The following is a 23,816-nucleotide window of genomic DNA, read 5'->3' on the forward strand; positions in this document are numbered from 1 at the left end:
GTACACACGGCAACCAACTGAGTAGGTGGCTTGGACCTCGGGCCTCAGGCCCCAGCAAGCAGGAGCAATAAAAGGACTACAGCCAGTGAAATGTTCTGTATCAGGCTGCCAGCGTGCTCTGCAGGTTAATAACTAACCCTCATAAGCCTTTTACAGTTTCCTGGGTCTTTCCTGGATGAAGCCCACGTCCATTTCATGGCCAGGCCAGAGGGCAGGCAGTGTTTCTGCAGGGCCCGGGGAGAACAGGGGCTGGCGTACAGAAGAGGTAGAGGAGTCTCAGAGAAGCCGAGAGGCCTGCTGTCAGTTGGCCACGGAGAGGGGAAGCAGCCAGGAGGGCTGCGCGCAGGCAACCGTTCTTATGACACACTAATTACTGCTCATTTGCCACAGGTGAGCGGCAGCAGGCTACAAGGAGCAGCAGTGAATGTTCCAACGCACACAGGGAGGACCTGCCATCCCAGAACGCAGCTCTGGGCCATGTGGCTTCCAAGGGCTCCATTAGGGGCATAACCCAGTGGTTCCCAGTGCCCCACCATCTGCCCCATCTCCCTTCTCTGAAGAGTTCGTTGATTCTGCTCCCTAAGATGTCTGCTGCTACCTCCAGCCAGGAGATGGGAAGGGCTCACTGGGGGCCTCCCAGAAAATGGAAGGGAACCCAAATAGGGGTGACCTAGAAAAAGGAAGAATCCAAGGTCAAGGGAGACATTCAAAACCGGTGTCAAAAGAAGTATCTGGGTGGCTCAGTCGGTTAAGCATCCGACTCAATTTTGGCTTAGGGCATGATCCCAGGATCATGAAATTGAGTCCTCTATCAGGGCTGCATGCCCTGCTTAGGATTCTCTCTCCCTCTTCTGCCTCTCCCCGCCCCCCCCCCCCCCCCTCCCCTCTCCTCCTCTCAACAAAAAAAAAAAAAAAAAAAAAAAAAAAGTAAAGGAGCTAATGAAGAAAGAGGAGTTAGACACAGAAGAAAAAGAAATGACGTTCTTTCATCAAATATACTGAAAACTTTCCAGAGATGAGGAATTTGGACCTTTTCAAAGAAGCAACATCCTGTGGAAAATAGAGGAAGTACGGGGTCACTGGCGGGGCTTGAGCAAGGAGTAGGAATCTTGAATGGATTATTTCAAGCCTCAGTGCCTTTGCATATGCTGATCTGGCCACCAGGAAGGCTGTTCTCCCATTTGTCTTCAGAGCCCAACTTTCTCTCTGGGATTTTCTGGTTGCCCATTTGTCCCACTCAGTCCCCCTACCTTAGACCTTTTTTTGAGCTTAAAGTTCTCTATGGCACTCTTCACACCAGGTGTAATAACTTGTCTCCACCCAAGCTTCTTCAGGACAAGGAGCCTTCTTATTGTTCTGTGTGCCCAGAGTCAGATGCGTCAAATAATGCCAGCTCCCTGTACCAAGAGCACTTCAAGGTAACCAAATATTGAGGATGCCATCGACAAAATCCAGAAAGTGAGAAACTATTATAGGACACACCAGCAAATAAATGACCCCCAAAAGGAGGGGGAGGTGAAAACTCTAGATTAAGACCTTTAAATTGCTGGGTAGAGAAAATGGATTGATGTTGGTCAAAGAACACAAACCTTCAGTTAGAAGACGAACAAGTTCTGGGAATCTCACATACAGCAATGGTGACTATAGTTAATTATAATGTACAATATGCTCGAAATTTGCTAAAAGCGGATCTCAGAAACTCACTAAGATACACGTGACTATAACTGGTGAAGCAACAGTCATGTCCATTAGCTCGATGCACAGTAACAGCTTTTACTATTTATACCTCTATCAAATCACCAAGCTTTACACTCCAAACATATATGACTTTTATTTGCCAATTATACCTCAACAAGCTACGGAAAAAATATTTGGAAAACAATTTTTAAAAAGCTCTAGATAAAATATCAACCAAATGCAATGAAAGGACCTTGCTGACAGCCAAACAGGACAATCTGAACACTGACTAAACCATCTTCCAATAACCATTTTCTAGGTGTTTTACTGGTATAGTGGATCTATTTATAAAAACATAACCCTCATCTTTTAGATATGTACACTGAAGTGCAAGTTTGAAATTAAATGTTTGGAGTTTGTTTTAAAATCATCGGGAAAGGGGGCACCTGGGAGCTCAGTCAGGTAAGTGTCTGCCTTTGGCTCTGGTCATGATCCCAGGGTCCTGGGATCAAGTCCCACATTGGGCTCCCTGCTGAGCAGGGAGCCTGCTTCTCCCTCTCCCTCTGCTGCTCCCCCTGCTGTGCTATCTCTCTGTTAAATAAAATCTTAAAAAAAAAATCATTGGGAAGGGACGAGGTGAGGATACAGATGGCCATTAGTGTGGCCATATTGATGGATGAAGCTTGATGATGGGTACTTGGGGTTCATTATGTGGTTCATACACGGGGTTCTCTCTACTTCTGCATATGCTTAGAAATTTCAATAATAAAAACTGAAAAAAATAGAAAGCATTGAAGTGCAATCTACAGATACCTACAATTCCTCATCAAAACCCACCAGTGGCAACTGACTCTAAAATTCACACACAGCAAAACTGAAATCAAAACGTTAATTCCCCACTTAGGAAGGAAAGGCCTGCGTGGGAACTCAGAGAGAAGTGTTCTCGCTTCCATGACGGTTACCTCAGAAGAAGGCGACACATGGGAGACAATCTCATAAAGACGAGCAGGGAAAAAGCTGAACACAACAGGAGAAACAGGACAACTAAAAAAACAGGCAAAAATCACAGAACAAGGTCTTCTAAGAGGAAATATGGTTATGGTTCACAAACACAAGCAGACACACTCAACCTCATTACTGACTGAACAGTGAAGACCACAGTGACTTTCCTCGAACTCCCACTAGACTAATAAAATAAAACCAAAAAAGCTGCACAGTGCCAAGTGTGGAAGAATGGATTCACAGACGCTTTTATATGCTGCTGGGACTCTGGAAAAACGGATTTTTGTGTGATCTTACAAGGCCCTGCGCACCGCCCTCCCAGCCGGGCCACTCCTGACTAGATACCCAGGAGAGACGTTTGCTTGCATACACACACCAGGAGACTCATTCCAGGAGGTTCAAAGCAGCATTTTTTCCCAACAGCCCCAAACTGGAAACATCCCAAATGTCCACCAGCAAAGGACAGATTTCAGCAGATTCATGCAATGGAATTCTAGAGGAATAACAACTAGGGTGAACACATCAATATGGACAAATCTCATGAACATGGTATTGAAAAAAATCGATTTTTATAAAGTTGACAAGCACACAAAACAATATATCATGTGGATAAACATACAGATGCAGTAAACCCATAACATAGAAAGGGAAAGGACGAGAGACATTTTATCAGGGGAGTGGAAGGGCGGGAAGTGTGGTCAGGAGGAGCATCGGGGCTTTAACCGCATTAGTGATGTCTTTGTATTATTTGGTTTGTTTTTAAATATTTTATTTACTTATTTGAGAGAGAGCAAGAGAGAGCACGAGCAGGGGGAGGCGCAGAGGGAGAGGGAGAAGCAAACTCACCACTAAGCAAGGTGGGGGTTGGGGGGGGGTGAGGCTCAATCCCAGGACCCTGGGACCATGACCCGATCCAAAGGCAGATGCTTAATCCCGACGTCTTTGTTTTTAAGCTCGGGTGTTCATGGTATCGTTTTTCTTTAAGCTACTCCTGACATAGTCTTTTGTATTTATATTTTCAGCACCAAAAAATTGGAAGACCGACGACCTGCCACATGGAGTAATTCAGACAAAAGAGTGTCAGCGGAGAGACAAAAAGCAGATAACCTAGGACGATGACCAGCACAGAGCAGAAGAGTCTCAGGGGAGAGAACGCCAGAATGGAACCAAGAGCGGAGCGCTGGGGATATCGGAGTCTCCGATGGCAGTGCCACTAGTGAACAGGCAGGACTGAGCTAGGAAGGCCTAGACCTGCACGGAAGTCCATAACCTGGACGATGGATAAACGAGATGCAGGGTCGGCCCGCACTGGACTACTACTCAGTCCGAAAAAGGAAGGGCACTCTGACGCGTGCTACGGCACGGATGACCCTTATTGCTATGCTGGGAGAGGAGTCAGGCGCAAAGGGATAAATCCTGCATGACTCCACTTACAGAAGATAACTGGAGTAGTCAGATTCGTAGAGACAGAAAGTAGAGGGGTGGCTGCCAGGGGCTGCGGGGAGGGGGTGGACCATTATCCTTTAATGCGCACAGAGTTCCAGTGTGGAAAGATGACTGGAGATGAACGGTGGTGACAGCCGCACAGCTATGTCAATGCACTCTGTGCCACCGAACTGGATGTTTAAAAATGGTTAAAACGGTAAATTTTATGTTACTTACAATTTATCACAATTAAAAAAAACAAACAAACCCGTAATTCAAAGTGGTTGTCACTGACCAAGCACGGAGGCGGGCGAAAGGAAAAGCACTATCACGCCGACCTCAACCTGCCTGAGCTGAGGTCAGGTGCGACAGGGACGACAACAAATGGAAAATAAATGAGCATGGAGGAGACACAACAGGGCTGAGGGACGCCGGCGCCGCAGGCCCCCATGGAACCAGGCGGTCCACGTCCCCCCAGCTGGGCTGGCAGCAGGGACAGTCCTACATTCGAGACCGAGCTCAGTGCTGGGAAACAAGGAAGCTCCAAATGATCCCACAGGAGGCAGAGCACCTTGGGGATCGAATCTTCTAGTCCTTAGCTTCCACAAGGAAACGCTGGGCACTCGGCCAGCTATGACTTTAGGGGAAAGACCCGGAGAAATGACAGACAGGACCCGAGGGCCAAAGATGCTGAAAGGCGGAGACAGCAGGTTTTCCTGCATGGAATTCTGACCTGTCAAATCACAAAGGAGCTCCCAGGAACACACGTTTCAAGCAGGGAGGCCGAGTGTGCCCAGCGTGGCCGGCGGAAGAGCACTAGAAAAGGAGTCAGAAATCCTAGATGCAATTGAGACTCTACCACTTATTACCTGAGTGGCCCAAGGCCACATGCTAGCTGAGACCACGTGTAAACAGGATAATAACACCTTCCCGCACAGCAGCAATTAGGCGAGTGACACAGATTCTGCAAGCCTAAGGGGTAGGGTTGCCTATCAGAGAAGATACCAGGTGCTTTGCATATCAGCCGTCAACCCCAAGACAGGGAGAGACAAGTATTAATCACGTCACGTCACACACACACAGACTGCAGGGAGAATGCGGTCTAGAGTCGTCACAGAAGAGGGCACCAAATGATGAGGGGTTTGTCACGAAGGCTTGGATGGGAGAAAAAAAAAATCTACACCGGGTTTATGCGCACGTATATGAAAGCACAGGGATGGAAGCTGGGCGGCAGGATGGGAATATGCAGAATGCTTTTCTGTGTGAGAAGTTCAGTGTTGTTCTATGAAGCACTTTTTCAAGATGTAGGCTACTTCTGACCTCAGTGTTGAAAATTTACGGCCATCAAACCAGACTGTCCTCCGGACGGAAGTGTATTCAATGAGCGTGCCTGAAAGCTGCAACTCGGGGGAGGGGGACACCTGGCTGGCTTGGGCGGAGAGTGTATGACTCTTGGTCTTGGGGTCGTGAGTTGAAGCTCCACACTTGGGGTAGAAGTTACTTAAATAAATAAATATTTTTTAAAAAACTTAAAAAGCATGTAAATCTGATTTCTGGAAACCCCAACTGGCCTGTAAAGGAGGCTCAGAGGTCCCCATCCACCTCAGGAGCCCTGGGACAGTCTCAGAATCCACCCCCAGCAAGGCCTGCTCCTGCTGTCAGAGAGACTTTCCAGACCTTGAATCTCTCCTGACAGTCTGAGCTTCCAGCTGGAGTCTACCTTCACTAGCTATGTGACGTGGCCAAGTGTTTGAACCTGTCTCCTGAGCCCCGATTCCCCCTCTACAAATCAGGGATAACAGCCATAACACCATCCAAGTTTTTGTGAGAATTCGACAAGCCAATCCCTTAAGCACTTAGCACAGACCAGGCACACAGCAAATGCTCAGTAAGCCTCAGCTCTGATTAGCTCAAGATACGCATCTGTGCTTTCAAGGTTCCTCACTCGCTCCTTTAAGATTTAGGGACACAGCCAGAGCTCTACAATCCTCCTCTACTCCAAGGAGCCCAGAGCCCAGGAAATGGGGTTTTCTGGCTCCAACCTCCACGCATTTACACCTGCTGTTTCCTCTGCCTTGACACCTTCTGACCAAATCTGCAGCTGAACTCCGTCCTGTGCATCCTCTGGGACAACCTGATGTCACTGTGGGCATCAAACCATCACCAGCCCCACCCCACAGATCGGCTGCTCACCCTCCGCCCTCCTTCAGGTGGAGCTACCAGTTATGTATTCACCCGTTTTCCCCTTTGAGATCAGAATGATCTCATCCCTCGTGGATCCCTCCCCAACGCTCCGTGCAGTGTAAGTGCTCAAGGAGCCCTTGCTGACTGTTTACTACGGGTACACAGAAACACTCTGGGAAACAATTAAAAATAAACCAGAAATAAAAATCAAGCAGGAGTAGTGAGATCAACCCCACTCTAGAGAGAAGCCAGAGGCTGCAGAAAGAGACCGGGGGCATCAGGGCAGAGCGGGCACACCTGGGACGATGCAGGCTTCCCGCCCATCTCTGCCAGATCGGCTCCCGCTGGGAGCTGAGCACGGGCATCCCTAGCCGGTGAGAGAACAGTGACCACCCAAAGCAGGTGTTCAGAACACAAGCCCCCAGACGTGAGAGAATTCTGCGGCTCCATCAGCAGGGCCTCAAACCTGGCAGAAAGCAGAGCTGATGGTGGAGTGAGGCTCTCCAAGGATGGGGAGCCTGCTTCTCACTCAGGCAGGGGCAGTACATAGGTGAACAGCTCAGAGGGCAACCAGCCCTGGGTGCTCCCACCGCAGCTGAGGGTCCCTGGGAACATAAAGGGGGGCCAAGAGCCTCTACCCCCAAGGGACACAAACTCAGGGCCTGTGATCCCTATTCGATGGTGCCAAAGAGGTGGACTTTCAATCAACCCACGCAAATTCATCATTTGGAGTACATATTTATACCTAAATACAAAAAGAAAAAAAAAACTACAGATAGATATACACCACAGTTTTAACTGTTTATCTCTGATGAACTTTTAGATGTTTCCACTTCTCTGGGTTCTCTGCATTTATTTTCTAGTCTTTCTGCTTTAAGCGTGTTGTAATGTGAAATGAAAGTAGGGGCTGAAGACACACACCAATCTGAAAAAAAAGGAAAATAAAAAAAATCCAGCAAGATGAATCTGCCTGCCCCCAGCTACACAGGCCAGAGAAGGAAACCCGAGTGCCCACAGAATCAGGTGCCCGCTGAAGGGAGCACTCCAGGCAGAGTGGAGGAGGCCGGGCGCAGGGACCCAGGCAGTGGGCAAGGAGGAACACCTGTTTTGAGGACAAATTGTGGGTGGAGGATTTCCGTGGTTACTGAGTGGATTTTTTTTTTAAGTCCCTATGCAAGAATTTAAGGGAAAGTAACCCCCCCAACCCCCCACCGAGACACACACACACACACACGCGTGCACGCGTGCACACACGCACTGACCTTTCGCTATTTCAAAATTAAACAGACCTGTGCCTTCATCCCTGAGGTGCACTAGGGAGAGAATTCAGTGAGATTATGCACGTGAAAGTGCTTAGCAAGTTAATATTTGTTCGGTCCTGGACCAGCACAGGGTCACGTTACTGGCACGGGAAACGCTGACAGACGCCACCCTCCCCCATATTAACACCGACAGTCCAGCAAGTGTGAAACCACAGTGCGACAGAGGTCACGTCTGTATCCCACTTGGGAAGGATGTTCACCTCTCTTCTTCTCTGACTGCCCCTGCTCCCACTAGCCCTCCTTTAAAACAAAGTTATTTTTACAAATACATAAACTTAGACCCAGGTAGGGGTCTGAGGTACCCCATGGCCTCATTCACAGGCTGGGACTGGGGAGTCAGCACGGGAGGACCACCTTGAGCCAATACCTTCCCTCAGGGGCAGGAAAAAGTAAGCCACCCAGAGGCCCAGGATGAGGCAAAGTGTTACAGAAGTCAGAACCCTGGGAGAGGGTGGAAATGAGGAGCTGCCTTCCTCCATTTTCTGGGGTGACCTCAAGGGTCCCCCATTTCACCTACACCCGAGGGTGAAGACCTCCCGGCCTCCACACCAGACCCCACGAGGCCTCTGCCCTCCCCTCTGCCCACACTCAACGGACTCCCCCTGCCCACCACTCTGCCCGGTCCTGCAGGCCAGGCCCTTGTCAGCCCTCACCTGGGCCACTGCAACAGCACAACTGCCCCAGCCTCACTCCACCGCGACAAAAATGGGCTCCCTAAAGCTCAAGGCTGACACGGCCAACCCCCCGGCTCAGAGATGACCATGGCGCTAGCGTGCCTACCTAGTTCTTTTTTTTTTTTTTAAAGATTTTATTTATTTATTTGACAGAGAGAGACACAGTGAGAGAGGGAACATAAGAAGGGGGAGCAGGAGAGGGAGAAGCAGGCTCCCTGCTGAGCAGGGAGCCCAATGTGGGGCTCGATCCCAGGACTCTGGGATCATGACCTGAGCTGAAGGTAGACGCTTAACGACTGAGCCACCCAGGTGCCCCCCTACAGTAGTTCTTAACGCACGGCATGGCTGCCCTCTGCTCCCCGTTCTACCGCCGGTGCTTTTCACAGGGTGTGAAGGGACCCTGGCCATCAGAATCGCCTGGGATAGTTGTGAGAAGTCCAGCTTCCTGAACCACTCAGTCAGAAATGCTGGGGGTGAACCCTGGGAATTTTAACTGGAGAGAAAAAGAGAAAAAAAAAAGTCCCGGCTGCACTCTGGAATACACTGCAGTTAGGGTACCATTTTGCTGGGGTTTCCCATTGTTGGGGGAAATGGGTCCTACTCCCAACAGCCAGGAACATATCCCACCCCCTTTCCACGGTCCTGGGTCAGGACTAGGGGGGGCGGTCTTTCTACCACTGATCCTACCCTCACCTCCAAAGGCTAGGCACTCGGGGTTCGCATAGTAACCCATTCCGACTCTTCACTGAGTGACTAAAGGGAAGTTGAAGTCAGTCTCCATGCACAGGCCTTGGTTTCCCATACGCACAAAGGATGGGGTGTGTTGTCTAGGGTCCCTTTCAACTCCAAAATAAGGCATACGATCTTTATGTTCTATCACGTGGACTCCGCTGTATCAGAGATTCTAGCTCTAAAACTGTAATAATTTTGCATCTAAGGTACGGGGTGGGGGTGGGGATATCCTTTCTGCATCTAAAGTGAAACAGGTCTGCTAAGCCTCTGCCTTCCACTGAGGTCTTGATGTCAGGTCCTGGGATTGGCCCCACACCTGGCTCCCTGCTCAGCCAAGAGTCTGCATCTCCCTCTGCCCGCCTCCCCCCCACCCCTGTGCTCTCTCTCTCTCTCTCCTTCTCTCACATAAATAAATAAAGTCTTAGAAAAAAAATAGAGTGAAACTTTCAAAAAAGCATCTCTCACATCCCATACATCTTCTAATTTCCACAAAGAGAGATTTAGCCTTCCTGCCACAGCTTTTTGGGATTTTTCAGGTCCATCACTAAACATGCTTCCCAACCCTTTCCATAGGCCAGAGAGGAGGTGTGGGAGGTGTGGGAGGTCAAAAGGGACCAGGGGCCTGCTGTGTGCTGAAGCTTTGTACACTGTTCACATAATCCTGCCGACATCCCCATTTGAAAGACCAGGAAATCGATGCTCAGAGGGCCTGAGCAGCCCAAGGCTGCACAGCCGGCCCGGCAAGACTTCAGCTCGGCTCTTCCGAAGCTCTCCCTACTTGCACCCACCACAGCGGGTGGGTGCTGAGTTCCAGATTCGCTGAAAGCGACCACGCCAATCGCACCACTCCAGACCCAAGAGCCGTGCCCTCCAAGGCATGGCGGGAGTGCTAACCAGCCAGTCGCACACACATCCTCACAGTTTGCCACCCAGAGCTGCTGGAAGACTGTGCACGCAGGGGAGGGGGGAGACGGGGCTGAGCAACAGCCGCACGAGCAAAAGCAGCAAAAGCGATGCCAGGGATTTAGTCAACAGAGAGCTAATATGAGTCAACAGCGGGTGCCACTGCCAAGCACACTAATGGGATCTTCAGCTGCATTAATAGAAGGCAAGTGTCTGGGGCAGGCCGAGGGAGTCCTGCCCCGCTCGGACCAGACCACACCTGAGGGCCGAGCGGGGCCAGGCAGCTCCTAGGCGAGGGAGGCAGCGCCTTGCCAAGCAGGGCCAGGTTTTCTGACATAGAGTGGCTCAGGGTGCCTCTCTGGGCTGCAGGGCGAGCCAGGGACTCCCCTGGAAGCGAGGTTTGCACAGCAAGCCCGTTTCAGGCTGCACGGTATAGAGGGATTTTTTTAAAAGACCCTTTTGTTCACATTTTATCAAAGGTTGAGTAACCGCAGTGAAGGTTAAAAACAGGCAGGCATGCTAGGGGGCGCAGCCCGCCAGCAGACAAGGGGGTTTGGAAGCCCTGTTGGGGGACTGCTGAAGGCGATCACAGGTGCTTCTTCCTTTATTACATATATATAACCACAGGCCACGGATTAGCCCAGGAGTGGACCTGACATAAGGAGTATTCTAAAAATGCACAAGGGACGCAGATTGGAGATTCTACCACCGCAAGTGTCAAAGTCTCTGGGAAGCCCCCGTAACCTGCCCATCCCCCAGCACCCTGTTTGGGTGAGCCGGTCCCCACCTCATCATATCACAGAGCACCACTTAGAATAAAATGTCATGTTTCCACCTGTGTTTCCCGGGAGCCTCTGGGCCACCCCTCGTTCGCCTTTGCACACAGCACCGTGTGTGGCCGGCGTGGTCACACCGAAGGCGCTTCTGGGGTCAAGTCAACTGCAGAACCTGTGTCCAGATCAGGACGAATCAAACGGCTGATGATAATGCATCACCCCTGTTCCAGTGCAGAGCAAAGGAATTCTTGAAGCTAACACCACCAAAGGGTCTTAATGACAAAGGAGCCATAGTCAGCCTGGCAAGTGCATGGGGTGCCCGTGGAAGTGACAGGGGGCCAGGAAATCCAGCTTAGGGGTATGGCAGCCAACGGTGAATCCTATCTGTGTGACAGGGAGCAGGGCAACACCGGGGTCTAGGAAGAGGTGAAAACCAGGAAAGCAGAAGAGGGGGACCATGGCAAGTGGGGCTACATTCCCAACAGGACAACACAAAACGTGAGCCCGGGGAAATGCGTCTTAGGAAGGAGCACGCGTGCTACGGATCCATCCTCAAATTCACTGGGAGCCTGGCGCTAACCTCATACTGGGGGAATTAATTACAGCAGCTAAAACTCTGATCTGGGAAGACTAGCGCAGGAGATTGTATGATGCAGTTCTAATATCTAATAAATCTTTAAATCAATGAGCCGTGCCCACTGGTGGTTTTTCTTGATCGTTCCTCCCTGAGGGCTCACATGACAAAAGCCTGCATTTTGTCTTTGGACAGGTGGCTATACATAGGCGTGTGTCTGTATAAATAAAATTTGGGGTTCGCTCTGTCACGTCCTAAAAGCATCAAGAAATCTGCCACCATTAAGAAAACCCGGGGAAATCTTTTGTCAAGCAACCTTTCCTAAGGTGGAGAAACCTTTCCGGATGTAAAATATCCCCCCTCCCCCACGCTCGGTGAGGGCCCCATCCCAACCTGTTCGCTGGGGTACCGGTCTGGGTTGACCCACCACGCATGCATTTGGCTCAGTCTGCATTTTTCATCTGAGAAACCCCACTTAGGCCTGTCACACAAACCTGACAGAAGCAATACATTTTATAAACGAATCATCCCTGGAGAACAGACAAGAAAATCCTCTAGGAGCTCCGTCAAAGTTCTCAGGGAAAGCATTTCTCTCCCCGATCCGAGATGCAAAATACGCCACATCCTCTCCACACACCAGCTGCCGGGCTCTCCAATCCTCCCGGTTCCTGGGGCCTCCCCTCCCAGCTGAAGAGGAGCTGGAGAGCCTCAGTCGTGGGGAGGAGTAACATTTTAATGCTATTTTAAAGACAACAGCTCTAAGCACAGGAACATTGGCTCCTTTTCCCTGAATAAAAAGGCCCCACAAGGGTATTATCATAACAAAACGATATTCTATGGAGAGCACTAGGAAGCACAAAAATAAAATTGCCATAAATTGAAACTGTCTCAAAATTACACCTAAGGCTGCATTAAAGTCCAGGCCAAGCAGCGTCGGATTTTCCCATCTAAAAGCCATGCAGGTTCCTAGTTCCCTCCTACTTTCCTCGGGAAGCCTAAAGAATTTCCCACACCCGGGAAGGCCTACATGTTTCCTTTGGAAGTCTGGGTATGTTCTTTTTTCCGCGTGAACCCCTCCGAATGATCGGTGACATTCATCTAAAAGCTCCACCGGCGCTGTGTCCTCAGTCACACCCAAAGATTCCCAAAGGCACCGTCTGCCGCAGCGCCGGGTGCCCAGTAGGCGCCCATTAATGTGCGGATTTGATTTGATCACATCTGGCCCCTTCGGGCTAGAAAGCTGGACGCCCTGGCGGGGACAACAGCGCCAGCCTAGCTCACTGCTGGAGGGGGGCGGGGTGCAACCACCTGTGGGCGGGTGGCCCCGCACCCGGCGCCACCGCCCGGGGGGGGGGGGTGTCCTCGGCCGCCCCCACGCACTTTGCCCGGGGTGCTGGTAGGGGGCAGTCCCGCACACAAGGCCCAGTGGACGTCCTAGAGCCGACTCCCAGCGCCCCAGCAAAGGGCTCTGCCGGTGCAAAGTTGGCCGGATCCAAGAGTCGACTGTAGAGTTAGCTCCCAAGTCCCCCAAATCCCTGCGAAGGGGAGGGCTGTTAAGGGCTTTGCGATTTGGGATGGGGCAGGGGTGGGGGACATCGAGGGGGTCGGAAGAGAAGTGGTCCCCTAGATTCCCTCCCAAACTTGGGCACCTGCTGGGCAGCAGGGGAGGGGGCTTCTCCCTGCCGTCTCGACAAGGCCTGGTGGCGACTTTGTGGGGGCAAGCAGGCCACCGCGGGGCAGTCTCGCATTGCTTTCGGATTTTTCTAACCAATAACCCAGCATCAAGAAGGCCCCCCTGGAACCTGGGAGACGGAAGGGGAACACTGGTCACCCGCGCCAGGGGGCGGGGACTCGGGAAGAGGGGACTGGGTGAGCGGGGGAGGGAGTGAGGCCCTAGGGACGAGGTGGGACCCAGCAGCGCAATGTCCCAAGACGGGGACACGGGCTACCGAAAGGGCTCCAGAAGAGACCAGGACGGAGTGGCTCCAGAGGGAAGCAGGGAGAGGGAGTGCTCGCAGGAGAAGGGGGAAGGGATCCCCGGAGAGGTGCAAGAGGGGCACCCAAAGAGGAACACTGGGGGAGGGGAGCTGTCCGAAGGGGTGCCAGTGCCCCGGACCCGGCCCGTCACTCACCGGCAGGTCCACGCTCACTTCGGTCCCGTCGAGCAGGAAGACGCGGCAGTACAGGGTGGCCTTGGCAGCGCCGGCGGCGGAGATGTGCACGGCCGCGCCGCCCGTGAGCAGGGGCCCGCCGCCGGCCGGGAACACGCTGCCCCCCGGCGCGGCGGGCAGCGTCGAGGAGGCGGCGGCAGTGGCCGGGCCCCCCCGGGGGCCCCCGTCGCGCTCGTCCCCCAGCCCCGCGGCCCCGCGCCCCGCCGCGCCCCGCGCGTAGCGCTGCATGGAGCGGCGGCCAAAGGTCCGGCGCAGGAACCGCAGCATCCTGGCTGGGGGCGCCCCCTGCCTCCGCCCCCTGCGCCGCCGCCGCTGCTGCGCCGCCGCCTGGGAGCGCCCCGCGACGCCGTCAGTGCCCGCGGCCGCCTGCGCCGCCTCCCAACGCCTGCGGCCCGGGGCTCGCTCCCGCCGAGGCCGAGGCCGAGGCCGCGCTCCGGCTGCCTGGGGCGCGCCGGCCCGGCCAGCGCCGGCCGCGAGTGGCCGCGGGCGGGAGAGCGCGCTCGGGGCGGCCCCGGGGCCGTCCCGCCGCCGCCGCCGCCGCCGCCGCCGCGCGCTCTCCCGGGCCGGCGGGCCGAGCTTGCCGCTGAGGGGCCCGCTCCCGACAGACGGCCGCGGGCGGCCCCGGAGCTGCGGGGGGCGCGGGGCGCGGGCTGCGGGCTGCTCCCGCGCCGCGCGCCGGCCGAGGGCCAGCCGAGCAGGGCGCCTGCGTGCTCCCGGCGCGCTCGCTCCCACTCGCCGCGCCGCGCCCGGGGCCAGAGGAGGCCCCGCCGAGCGCCGGCTCCTGAGGCGCCTTTTCCTGCGCCCGCAGCCCCCGCCTCCCACCTGGGAGGCTGCACCTCCAGCCGCCGCCGCCGCCGCCGCCGGGACTGCAGCACGCCCTCCTCCCTCGGGGCTGCGCCGGGTAATTGCAAACCGGGGCTGTGCTGCCCCCTGCCGGCCCGAGCGCCCCCTGCTGCTGTAGGTGTGCTCACGTGTGTACACGTAGGTGAGCACACACGTGTTTCCGGCGCCCTGAGCCCCGCAGCCCTGCAGCCCTGCAGCCGCCTGAGGGTCTCCCCTTGCCTAGTGAGGAAAGCGGGGCTGCCTGCCCTGCGGGAAGCCTTGTCCCAGAGGCCCAAGAGGGAGGGAGAGAATAGCGTTCAGGGAAGGCCCTACTGAGCCCTCAGTTTCCCCTTTTGGAAAAGGCGAAGGGAACACTAGGTGATCTACAGTGTCCCTGATAAATCAAGTTCTGCCCGTTTAAGATCTCAGAGCTGGAAGGGTCCTTTTGGCCATTCCAGTCCAATGGACTCCTTCCAAGTAAGGAAACTGAGGCTGGGCATGGAGTGGGGAGTACTTTTCCTACTGACTCCACAAAAAAAGAAAATACTTTTCCTCAAGAAGCTTGTGTCCAGTATTGATGCAGAGGCCTGTACAAATAACTAGCCATAACTGGAAAGGCCGGTTAAGGTCAGAGGCAGAGAGAAGTGTTTATAAACAATGCCCCTCAGGTATAGGAGTTCAAGCTCTGCTTCGGGGAGAAGTGGGTCCTCCAGTGTTGCTGGAAGGAATGTTGGGGAAGACCAGGTTGAAAGGAGGGCAGGCCTCTCCAGAACAATAACACTGCTATTTTTTTTTTAATTTTTATTTATTTATTTATTTATTTTGTGTGCCTGACACTGTGCTAAGTAAGCCCTTTGCATTCATCATCCCACTTAATCCTGGGAATAACTTGGTTCTACAGCCGGTCTTAGCCCCATTGTACAGAGGAGGGAATTGAAGCTTAGAGTGCTTAAGAGACTTGCTCCAGATTTCATGGTTTACAGGAGCTCATTTGCAGGACTTCAGAGCTCCTAACCACTACCAGGCTGAGGCATGCGGCAGGACTGGCAAACAGTGAAGGTTCCTGAGAGGTCTGGAAGGAGGCAGTGGCCACAGCAAAAGGGACAGAGAAAGAGGGAGGGATGAATTCAGGCAGCATTCTGGAAATGGACATTGATTGAGGATCAGATGATGTCTTAGGTGATTTCATGGGTGATATTTTCATTAATCCTGGCTCCAGCCCTTCCGGGCAGTTCTGTTTATCCTCGTGTGTTAGGTGGAGTTTGGGGCTTAGAGGAGTAAGATCCTTGCCTGAGGTCTCAGAGCTCCCGGCCAGCAACCACCAGTGCCTTGACTTGTTCGGTAGTGTTCTCTGTACGCTCTCTAGGGCTCTACCACAGTGACACTGTCCTGTGAGGGGGCATCTGCAAACAGCCTTCAGATACGTACTCCGCTCCCCTTCCCCCAAGACTCCACTTAATAGAATACCATCAGCAAGTTGGTGTTCAGAAGTAGCCCCGTGTGCTTACTGGTTTCTAAGGACAGCTCATTTCCCGCTGGGTAGCCTAGAAGTACTATAGTAGACTGAGTAATGGCCCCCCCAAAGATGTCCACATCCTGATCCCCTTTACAGATATAATTAAATTAAGGAGTTTGAGGTGGGGAGATGATCCTGGATGAGCCAGGTAGGCCCAATCTAATCGCAAGGGTCCTTACAAAAGGGAGGCAGGAGGGTCAGCGTTAGAGTGATGTGACATTGGCAGCAGGAGTCAAAGTGATGGGTCCAGGGGCCAAGGAATGCAGGCAGCTGCCGGAAGCTGGAAAAGGTAAGGACCAGATAATCTAGATATTCCAGAAGAAATGCAGTCTTTGATTTTAGCTTGTAAAAATCCATCTCAAACTCTGGCTTCCTGAATTTTACAAGAGTACATCTGTACTATTTCAAGCCACTAGGTTCACGGTAATTTATTTCAGCAGCAATAGGAAACAAATACAAGGGCAATATCATGTCCGAGCGGAGCCGGTGCATTTAGTTTTCCAAGCCACGCCTCCATAGGGAGCGTCATTCAGGTTGTGATTATTGGTTCTCCTTGTCTCCCACCAGACACCAACTTCTGGAAGGACATGGCTTTTTCTTACTCATTGTATCCCCACCTAGCACCTAGATTGCTGTCTGGTAAGGAGTGGGTGCTCAAACAAACAAATAAACAAACAAAACCATTTGTTGAATGACTTCAGGATCTCATTTCATCGTTCTGTGGCCCTATGGCGGCGTAGGAATTGCTCTTGCCTTTTAGAGACGGGGAGAATGAACACCGGAGTACAGCCTGAACTCACATTCCCGTCTCCCAACTGCAGATCCCACGTGCCGCCTGCTACCCACAGCACTGCGTCATTGAGAATTCCATGGGGCTGCCACGTGGCTTTAGGGTACCCCCATCTCCTTTCTATCGGTGCTGTCACCCACTGGATCTCATTCAGTCCTTGTCAGTAGAGTGATTCAAGCACTCTTTTCTCTACCACACTGAGCAGAAACAGAGGCTCAGGCCTTCCTTTGATTAAATTCCATGTCACTCAAGTTTCAACCTGAGAATGTCAACATTTGACAAGGCAGTTTGCATTTTGTCTGCTCATGGTGCTATGTATCTCAAAATAGCGATAGCTCTTTCTTCGTCTTTGCCTTTTGGACCTAGAAGTCTCCGTCCCTGTTAGCTGAGGTCTATAACCAGCCCTTCCAAAATGTTCATTGGCATTCCTCAGCCCTCCTCTGTGTTCAGCACAGACAGGCTGGAACTGCACACGTATCCTGTTTGCCAACATATCAGTCTTTGAGGAGCCCTTCTGTCCTCAGACCATTATGCAGAAGCCCCCGTGTTTTCCCTTGCATTTCTGTCTAGAACCATATTGGGCTGAAGTTCCAGACAGAACCATATTGGGCTGAAGTTCCCCAGAAACGGTGGACACTCAATGCCAGGTCCTTTCCTTGGTTATCACTAGTAGCTTGACTTCCTCAGTTTCCTGGGCAGTATTTGGAGTCTGGTCTCTAGAGTCACCTCCTTGCCTTGTCCTCATTAAAAGTCAGCTCCCACTTTTTCACCCACCTCCTCAGGTCCACGAGAACTCCCCACAGTCCTTGCCGTCACTACTCCACACACCCCGAGTCATCCGCAAACCTCGGAGAGCTCCTCATGCACTCCCTCCCTCCAGAGTAGTTTTACATGTTAATTAAACAGCCCTTAGCCCTGTCTCTAAGGAACTCCTTTCACAAATGTGCCATTTATCCCTATCCTTTGTTTCCTGGCTCCTTTCCTAGACTCAATAAAATTGTGCCCTCATTCCATCAGACTCTTTTCTTCATAGAACAGGATTATGCTCCAGTATATGTTCCTATTGACTCCCCTGTAAAGTTTTCCCTCCTTAGGCATTCACTGAGACCTTACTATGTACCACAAAGCCTTCCCTACCCTTTCTAGTGTTTGGTAAATGCTTCATCTTTCTGGTATTGTTCCACACTAATGATGGCTAGCATTAATTACAGACTGTGTAGTGGGCAGCTGCTGTGGTTTCTGCCAGCCTACACCTGGCTTGTTTGGGTTACTTTGCAAATTACTCTACCTGCACTCAGAGTCCTAATGGTCTAGGTGAAGCTGACCCCATCCCCTGCCTCAGGTTTGGCGCCTGATCAGGCTTGGCTAATCAGAGCACTGCATTTCCCAGATGCCTGTTACTGGCTTAGAAATGGGCAGTGACCTAAGTCAGGCCAATGGAGGTCAGTCCGGGACCTCTTGTTGAGATTGTTGGGAACCAGCAGTGTTATGCCTAGACAAGCTTGCTGCTTGCCGTGGGCCCACCTTGACACCACGTGGGGAAACCCTGAGGATGAGAACCACGCAAAAAAAAAAGCAGAGCCAAGAGATGGAGAGACATCAATTTCTAGTGTCTATTTGATTTTTGACAACCTGGATCCAGCCATGCCTGAAGCTACCCCCTGGAATTTATATTTTAAGTAGTAACTCAGATTAGAATGATGATTTTCCAGATCCCAGATCTTTCCTTTTCTTTATTTGCTCTCTTCCCAATGTATAAGCATTGTTTTGTTGGTTTTGTCTTGTTTTGTTTTTATTCATTTGAGAGAGATACAGAGACAGAGACACAAGCAGGGGGAGAGGCAAAGGGAGAGGGAGAAGCAGACACCCCGCTGAGCTGGGAGTCTGACGTGGGGCTCCATCCCAGGACCTGGAGATCATGACTTGAACCAAAGGCAGACGCTTAACCATCTGAGCCACTCAGGCCCCCCATAAGCATTGTTTTGAATAGACATTCACTTTGCTCATACTTTAAAGGACTCATCTTCAAGCAAATAATTAGCAAGGCAATGCTTATCACTGAATTGTTAAGAAATAAATGGCAAGGTGCGCCTGGGTGGCTCAGTGGGTTAAGCCTCTGCCTTTGGCTTGGGTCATGATCTCAGGGTCCTGGGATCAAGCCCAGCATCGGGCTCTCTGCTTGGCGGAAAGCCTGCTTCCACCCCACGTCTGCCTACTTGTGATCTCTCTCTCTGTCAAATACATAAATAAAAACCTTTAAAAAAAAATGGTGAGTTAACAAATCATCTAAATTTTTAGATATAGGAATGGCAATGACAAAAGGACTCGGTGACTACAACTGAGTCTCTAATTCATATTTTTAGCCAATCCTTTTCCCGCTCCAGATCATATTCCCAACTTCCTCTTCAACATTGAATCCCTAGATCTCCATTCCAAATATCTACTATCCAGCCCTCTGTCTAGACTCAAAAGATAACATCTGGAGAGAAATCAGAGTGGCCCCCACTTGCTTGATGCCAACCCTAGCATGGGTTTCCTGTCCCTAGAGGCTATGCATCCCGCTTTGGGGAAACCCTGTGGCTCTGATGTGACAGTCCTAATATTCCGATCACAGATGCATATAGCAGAAAGGGGACTTTTTTTTTTAAAGATTTTATTTATTTATTTGACAGACAGAGATCACAAGTAGGCAGAGAAGCAGGCAGAGAGAGAGAGAGAGGAGGAAGCAGGCTCCCTGCCGAGCAGAGAGCCCAATGCGGGGCTCGATCCCAGAACCCTGGGATCATGACCTGAGCCGAAGGCAGGGGCTTTAACCCACTGAGCCACCCAGGCGCCCCAGAAAGGGGACATTTTTACAGAGTTTGTCCACTCTGCTGCTTTTATTACCCCTCTTCCTGGACATTCCTAAGGAGTTTGCCTTTCCCTCACTCTCTCAGCCAACTGCTTACGTTCATTCTTTTCTATCCAGTGCTCTAAAATCAGTGTTGTCTAATAGAACTTTCTACAATGAAACATTCTTTTTTTTTCTTTCCTTTCCTTTTTTTTTTTTTAAGATTTTATTTATTTATTTGGTAGAGAGATTACAAGTAGTCAGAGAGGCAGGCAGAGAGAGAGAAAGAGAGGAGGAAGCAGGCTCCCCGCTGAGCAGAGAGCCTGATGCGGGGCTCTATCCCAGGACCCTGAGATCATGACCTGAGCTGAAGGCAGAGGCCTCAACCCACTGAGCCACCCAGGCGTCCCTCCTTTCCTTTTTTTAAGGTTTTATTTGAGAGACAGAGAGCGAGAGAGCACAAGCAGGGGGAGAAACAGAGAGAGAGGGAGAAGCAGGTTCCCCACTGAGCAGAGAGCCCGATGCAGGGCTCCATCCCAGGACCCTCAGACCAAGACCTGAGCTGAAGGCAGACACTTAACTGCCTGAGCCACCCAGGCGCCCCTACAATGAAACATTCTATCTTTGTGCTAATATGACAGCCACTAACCACATGTGACTACTGAGCACTTGCAAGGTATCCAGTGCAACCAGAGAACTAAATATTTCATTTTGTTGCACTTAAATTTAAATAGCTATGTATGATTTGTGGCCGACATAGCAGACAATGCAGGAGCAGACATCACCCCTACCCCATCACCAGCAGCTGGATTCCTCTGCCTAGACCCTGCTCCACTCCTGCTGGGAGAGTGTAGTTTGAAATAATGACCCCTTTTGCTAGGTCCCAGACTGCTGACATTAACCTTTCCATCCCCAGCCAAGGCACAAGATGCTAGCTCTGATCCTCTTTGCCATCAGGTTAAAAAGAAAGAAGGAAAAAGAAAACCCATCTTTTGTCAAGTTGGTTCAAACCAAGCTAAGTTGTTTGTGGAAAGCCCTTGGTAGCTGGGTTGCTGGTAGAGGCGACTGTTTTTGAAATCCTGCTACAGCTTGGAACACAGTGTGGAAGCAGTATTCCAGTAAGCGAGGCTTCTGTGACTCACCTGGGTTAACATCGTCCAACCAAGGAACCACAGACACAAAAGGAACCCTCCCCATCCCCTCCTTCTCCGTGGTCAACTTCAAGCCCTAGTTCAAGGCAAGGAAAGAGAGAATTTGCGGAAAGAGGAGGGAGTGGGTAGGGTAAGATGTTTAGCAGTGAAGGTTTAAGAGGAATGAGGTCTGCGAGGGGCCTCTGAAATGGGCTAGCTGGGGATGAGCTGTGACCTTGGTGACCTTGTTACCAGCTCTGTGGTGGAAGCCGTGAATGGATTGTATGGTTTAAGAGAAAATGACAGTAGGGCCATGGAGATGGTAGATCCAGACCAATCGTTTTTGAAAGCTTAGCATCCAAAGAGGCAGTGAGCATCAAAGGAAGAACATGGGACTTCTGCTGGAGTCTTGTCTGAGACTCACTTTTTGCATCTGTAAAATGGGCAAGTATGACCAATACTACCAGCCTGAAAGAGGGTCTTGGGGGAAGGAATAAATGGCATTTTGTGAAGCTGAGCGGGGAGAGGCGCTGAGCAGAGCTGAAAAGCGACAAACGCTTATCAGAGGCACCCTGCTTTTCATTCCCAAGGGAATCACAAAAAGGATACTATTTCTCTGTGCTGTGCAGAGGTTTTACGGTTTATTAAGGGCTGTCACAGACATGACCGCATTTAATGACTCTAAGACAATCCTGGCTGTGAGGTGTTCTTATGCCGGGTTTATAGCTGAGGAAACAGGGGCGCAGAGAAGAGGTGGGACCTGCCCGAGGCCACCGAGCTGGTGAGCCAGGGCCCGCCAGGACTGGAAGCCCAGGATCCCACAGCTCTCTGGCTGGGCGTCCTTCCCTCCCTCCCGGGGCCCTCTCCAAACTGCGACCCGCCCCTGCCCGCGGCCACGCCAGCTCCCGCCCTCACTGACTCACTGGGAGGGGGCCCTGCGCTTCTGTGCTCCCCAGAGCCAGCTTCTGACCTCCGAGACGCCACCCTCTTTTTCATCCCTTCATCCCCTCCCCCCACCCTGCTCCCTTTTGATGAAGCTATGAGAAGGAAAGGCAGGGATTTTGATGACATTAAGATGGAAGCCACCGCGGGCCTGCCCTGCCCTGCCACTCCCCCGCGCCGGGGAGATTCCCAGGGGAAACAGGCAGCAAGGGTATTGGTGGTGGAGACAGGCTGGGCTTTGTTTGGGTTTTGCTGGGTTTCCCCAGCATCCCGGGGCCCTCTGATAAAGCTGAGATGGAGCCCAGGGCCTAGCCTGAAGGACTAAGACACACACACACACACACACACACACACACACACACACACACTCACACTCTCTCTCTCTCTCTCTCTCTGTTTCTGTCTCTCTCTCTCTCCCTCTAACTGCCCTCCCCACCATGTTCGTGGGATGTTTTCTCCCAGTCAGTAACCAGCTCCAGATGCACAGGCAGCACAGTAAGTGTGGGCGGAAGGAAGAGAGGAGACATTCCTGCGTCCTTTTTTTATGCCCCGGGACCCCACACACAAGTCAACGTGACCTGACCGTCGCCCTGGAGCTTGACCAGTCAGATTAGGAGTCCCTCTTCTTCAGGCGGAGAGCAAAGGGGGGCCAAGGAGACCTTCCTGGTGTGGGGAACAGAGCTGGGCCTCTCTCAGCCAATGAGAGCCGTCCAAGCTAGAAAGGTCCAGCCCTCCTCCTCCCTCATCCCGTGACCTCCATACCCTGCCAACCCACTTTCCACAGCCACTACCTGATCCCCTGGACCACTACACTACATCTCTCCTCTACAATCTCTCCCTCTCCAACCCACCCTTTACCCAGCGCCCGAGCCATGGACAATTCTGGAAAGGAAATGGGCCACGTCCTTCCCCTATTTATAATCTCTCAGCAAGGCTGATGACAAGGGACGCTGGTAAAAATGACAGTCCCAGGAGCGTGGAAGGGGGCCTGGGGCCATCTATGTTTGATATCTGGACAAATTCCGCATACTAATTTTTAGCTGGCCTCTATTTATTTGCTGGGGAGATGGAACAGGTTTTATACCAGACTCTCCCTCACATTTGCAGGCCTGTGCTTCAGTAGCTCCCCATTACCTACCGGGGAAAGGGCCTTCTTAGCCCTGCCTACTGCCAAAGCCCACCGTCACTTCACTCCCCTCCCCCATCCTGAATACTAAATGACTATCTTTCTTCAGGTACCCAAGGCACCTTTTAACCCTTTATATGCAAATCCATCCCTCTCCCAATACATTCTCCCACTTTTGCACCTGCAAACTCTTATTCACCCTTCAGAACCCAGATGGGCCCCTGAGGTAAGGTCTCTCTGACCCTCTCTAGATAGGCCTGGTTGTCTCCCTCTCTGTCATCTTAGGGCGCCATATACATGTATATCTCCCTCTGCCACACAAATGGGGCCGCTTCTCTGTGCTGAGAGACCAGTTACAGATGATGGCAGCGTGGGTGAGCGGGCAGAAAGAAAGAATTGAGAGATGAAAAAGGCATTTACCCAATATAATGGGGCGAGGGATGGGGGCTATTGGGGCAAGGGAGGCAGGTGGCAGGCGGCTCCTAGGTTTGGGGCTGCCGAGTCCTCTTCCCTCCCAGATTAGGATCTCCTCGAAGGGGAAGCATGTCTTGTTTACCTGTTCATCCCCTGCCCCCGTGAGCACCCAGCTGTGGGGATTCCAACAGAACAGGGTAGGCTTGAGCCTGCTGGGAAACCAGGATCCATGAGACTAGCCAGGATCCAGGCATGAGGAAGAGGCGGGGTACCTGGTGAGTGGTCCTGGACATGTGTTCAAGAACATTCATGGCAGGTGACTTCGGTGGTTGGCTCTCTGCCCCAAATCTGCTCCCCAGCTGCTCTAAGGGGACCAGTGCCCACTGGATGCTACCATGGTTGGGGTTCGAGAAATGAACTTTGAGACCCAATCTTACTCCTGCCCACCATCCTGACTTTAGTTAAGTGACTTCTTCTCCCCAGGCCTTTTTGTCCTGATGGTGTACTCACTCCTGCTCTTTCTCTATTTCTCTGTATCTCTCTCTCTCTCTCTCTCTCTCTCTCTGTGTGTGTGTGTGTCTTTCTCTCTGTCTCTCTCCCTGTCTCTTTCTCTCTCACATACACACACACACACACATACACTGGCTGGCACACAATGACCAGGGTCCCCAAGCAGCACAATCCAGAGTATGGGTCAGAGGTTCTTTCAAATCCTTGCTGTGTGACCTTGGGCACAGAATCTGAGCCCTCACTCCTTGGTCTCTCATCTGTTTATAGGGCATAATAATAGTATTGACCTCACAGGT

General features: G+C 52.0%; 1 protein-coding gene across 2 annotated transcripts in view; it reads right to left on the minus strand.

Moving 5' to 3' along the window:
• The window catches only part of LOC111145823 (erythrocyte membrane protein band 4.1 like 4B), a 125,833-nt gene extending 112,126 nt beyond the window's left edge, over nucleotides 1-13,707 (minus strand). For both annotated transcript variants that reach the window (XM_022501076.1, XM_022501077.1), the window contains exon 1: nucleotides 13,402-13,707. In XM_022501076.1, the coding sequence (XP_022356784.1) occupies nucleotides 13,402-13,707 (306 nt within the window). The remainder of the gene's footprint in view (nucleotides 1-13,401) is intronic.
• Nucleotides 13,708-23,816: the final 10,109 nt, after the last annotated feature.

This window comes from Enhydra lutris, unplaced genomic scaffold (genome assembly GCF_002288905.1).
Source record: "Enhydra lutris kenyoni isolate GAN:26980312 unplaced genomic scaffold, ASM228890v2 scaffoldscaffold13, whole genome shotgun sequence".
In the NCBI taxonomy this organism is placed as follows: Eukaryota; Metazoa; Chordata; class Mammalia; order Carnivora; family Mustelidae; genus Enhydra; species Enhydra lutris.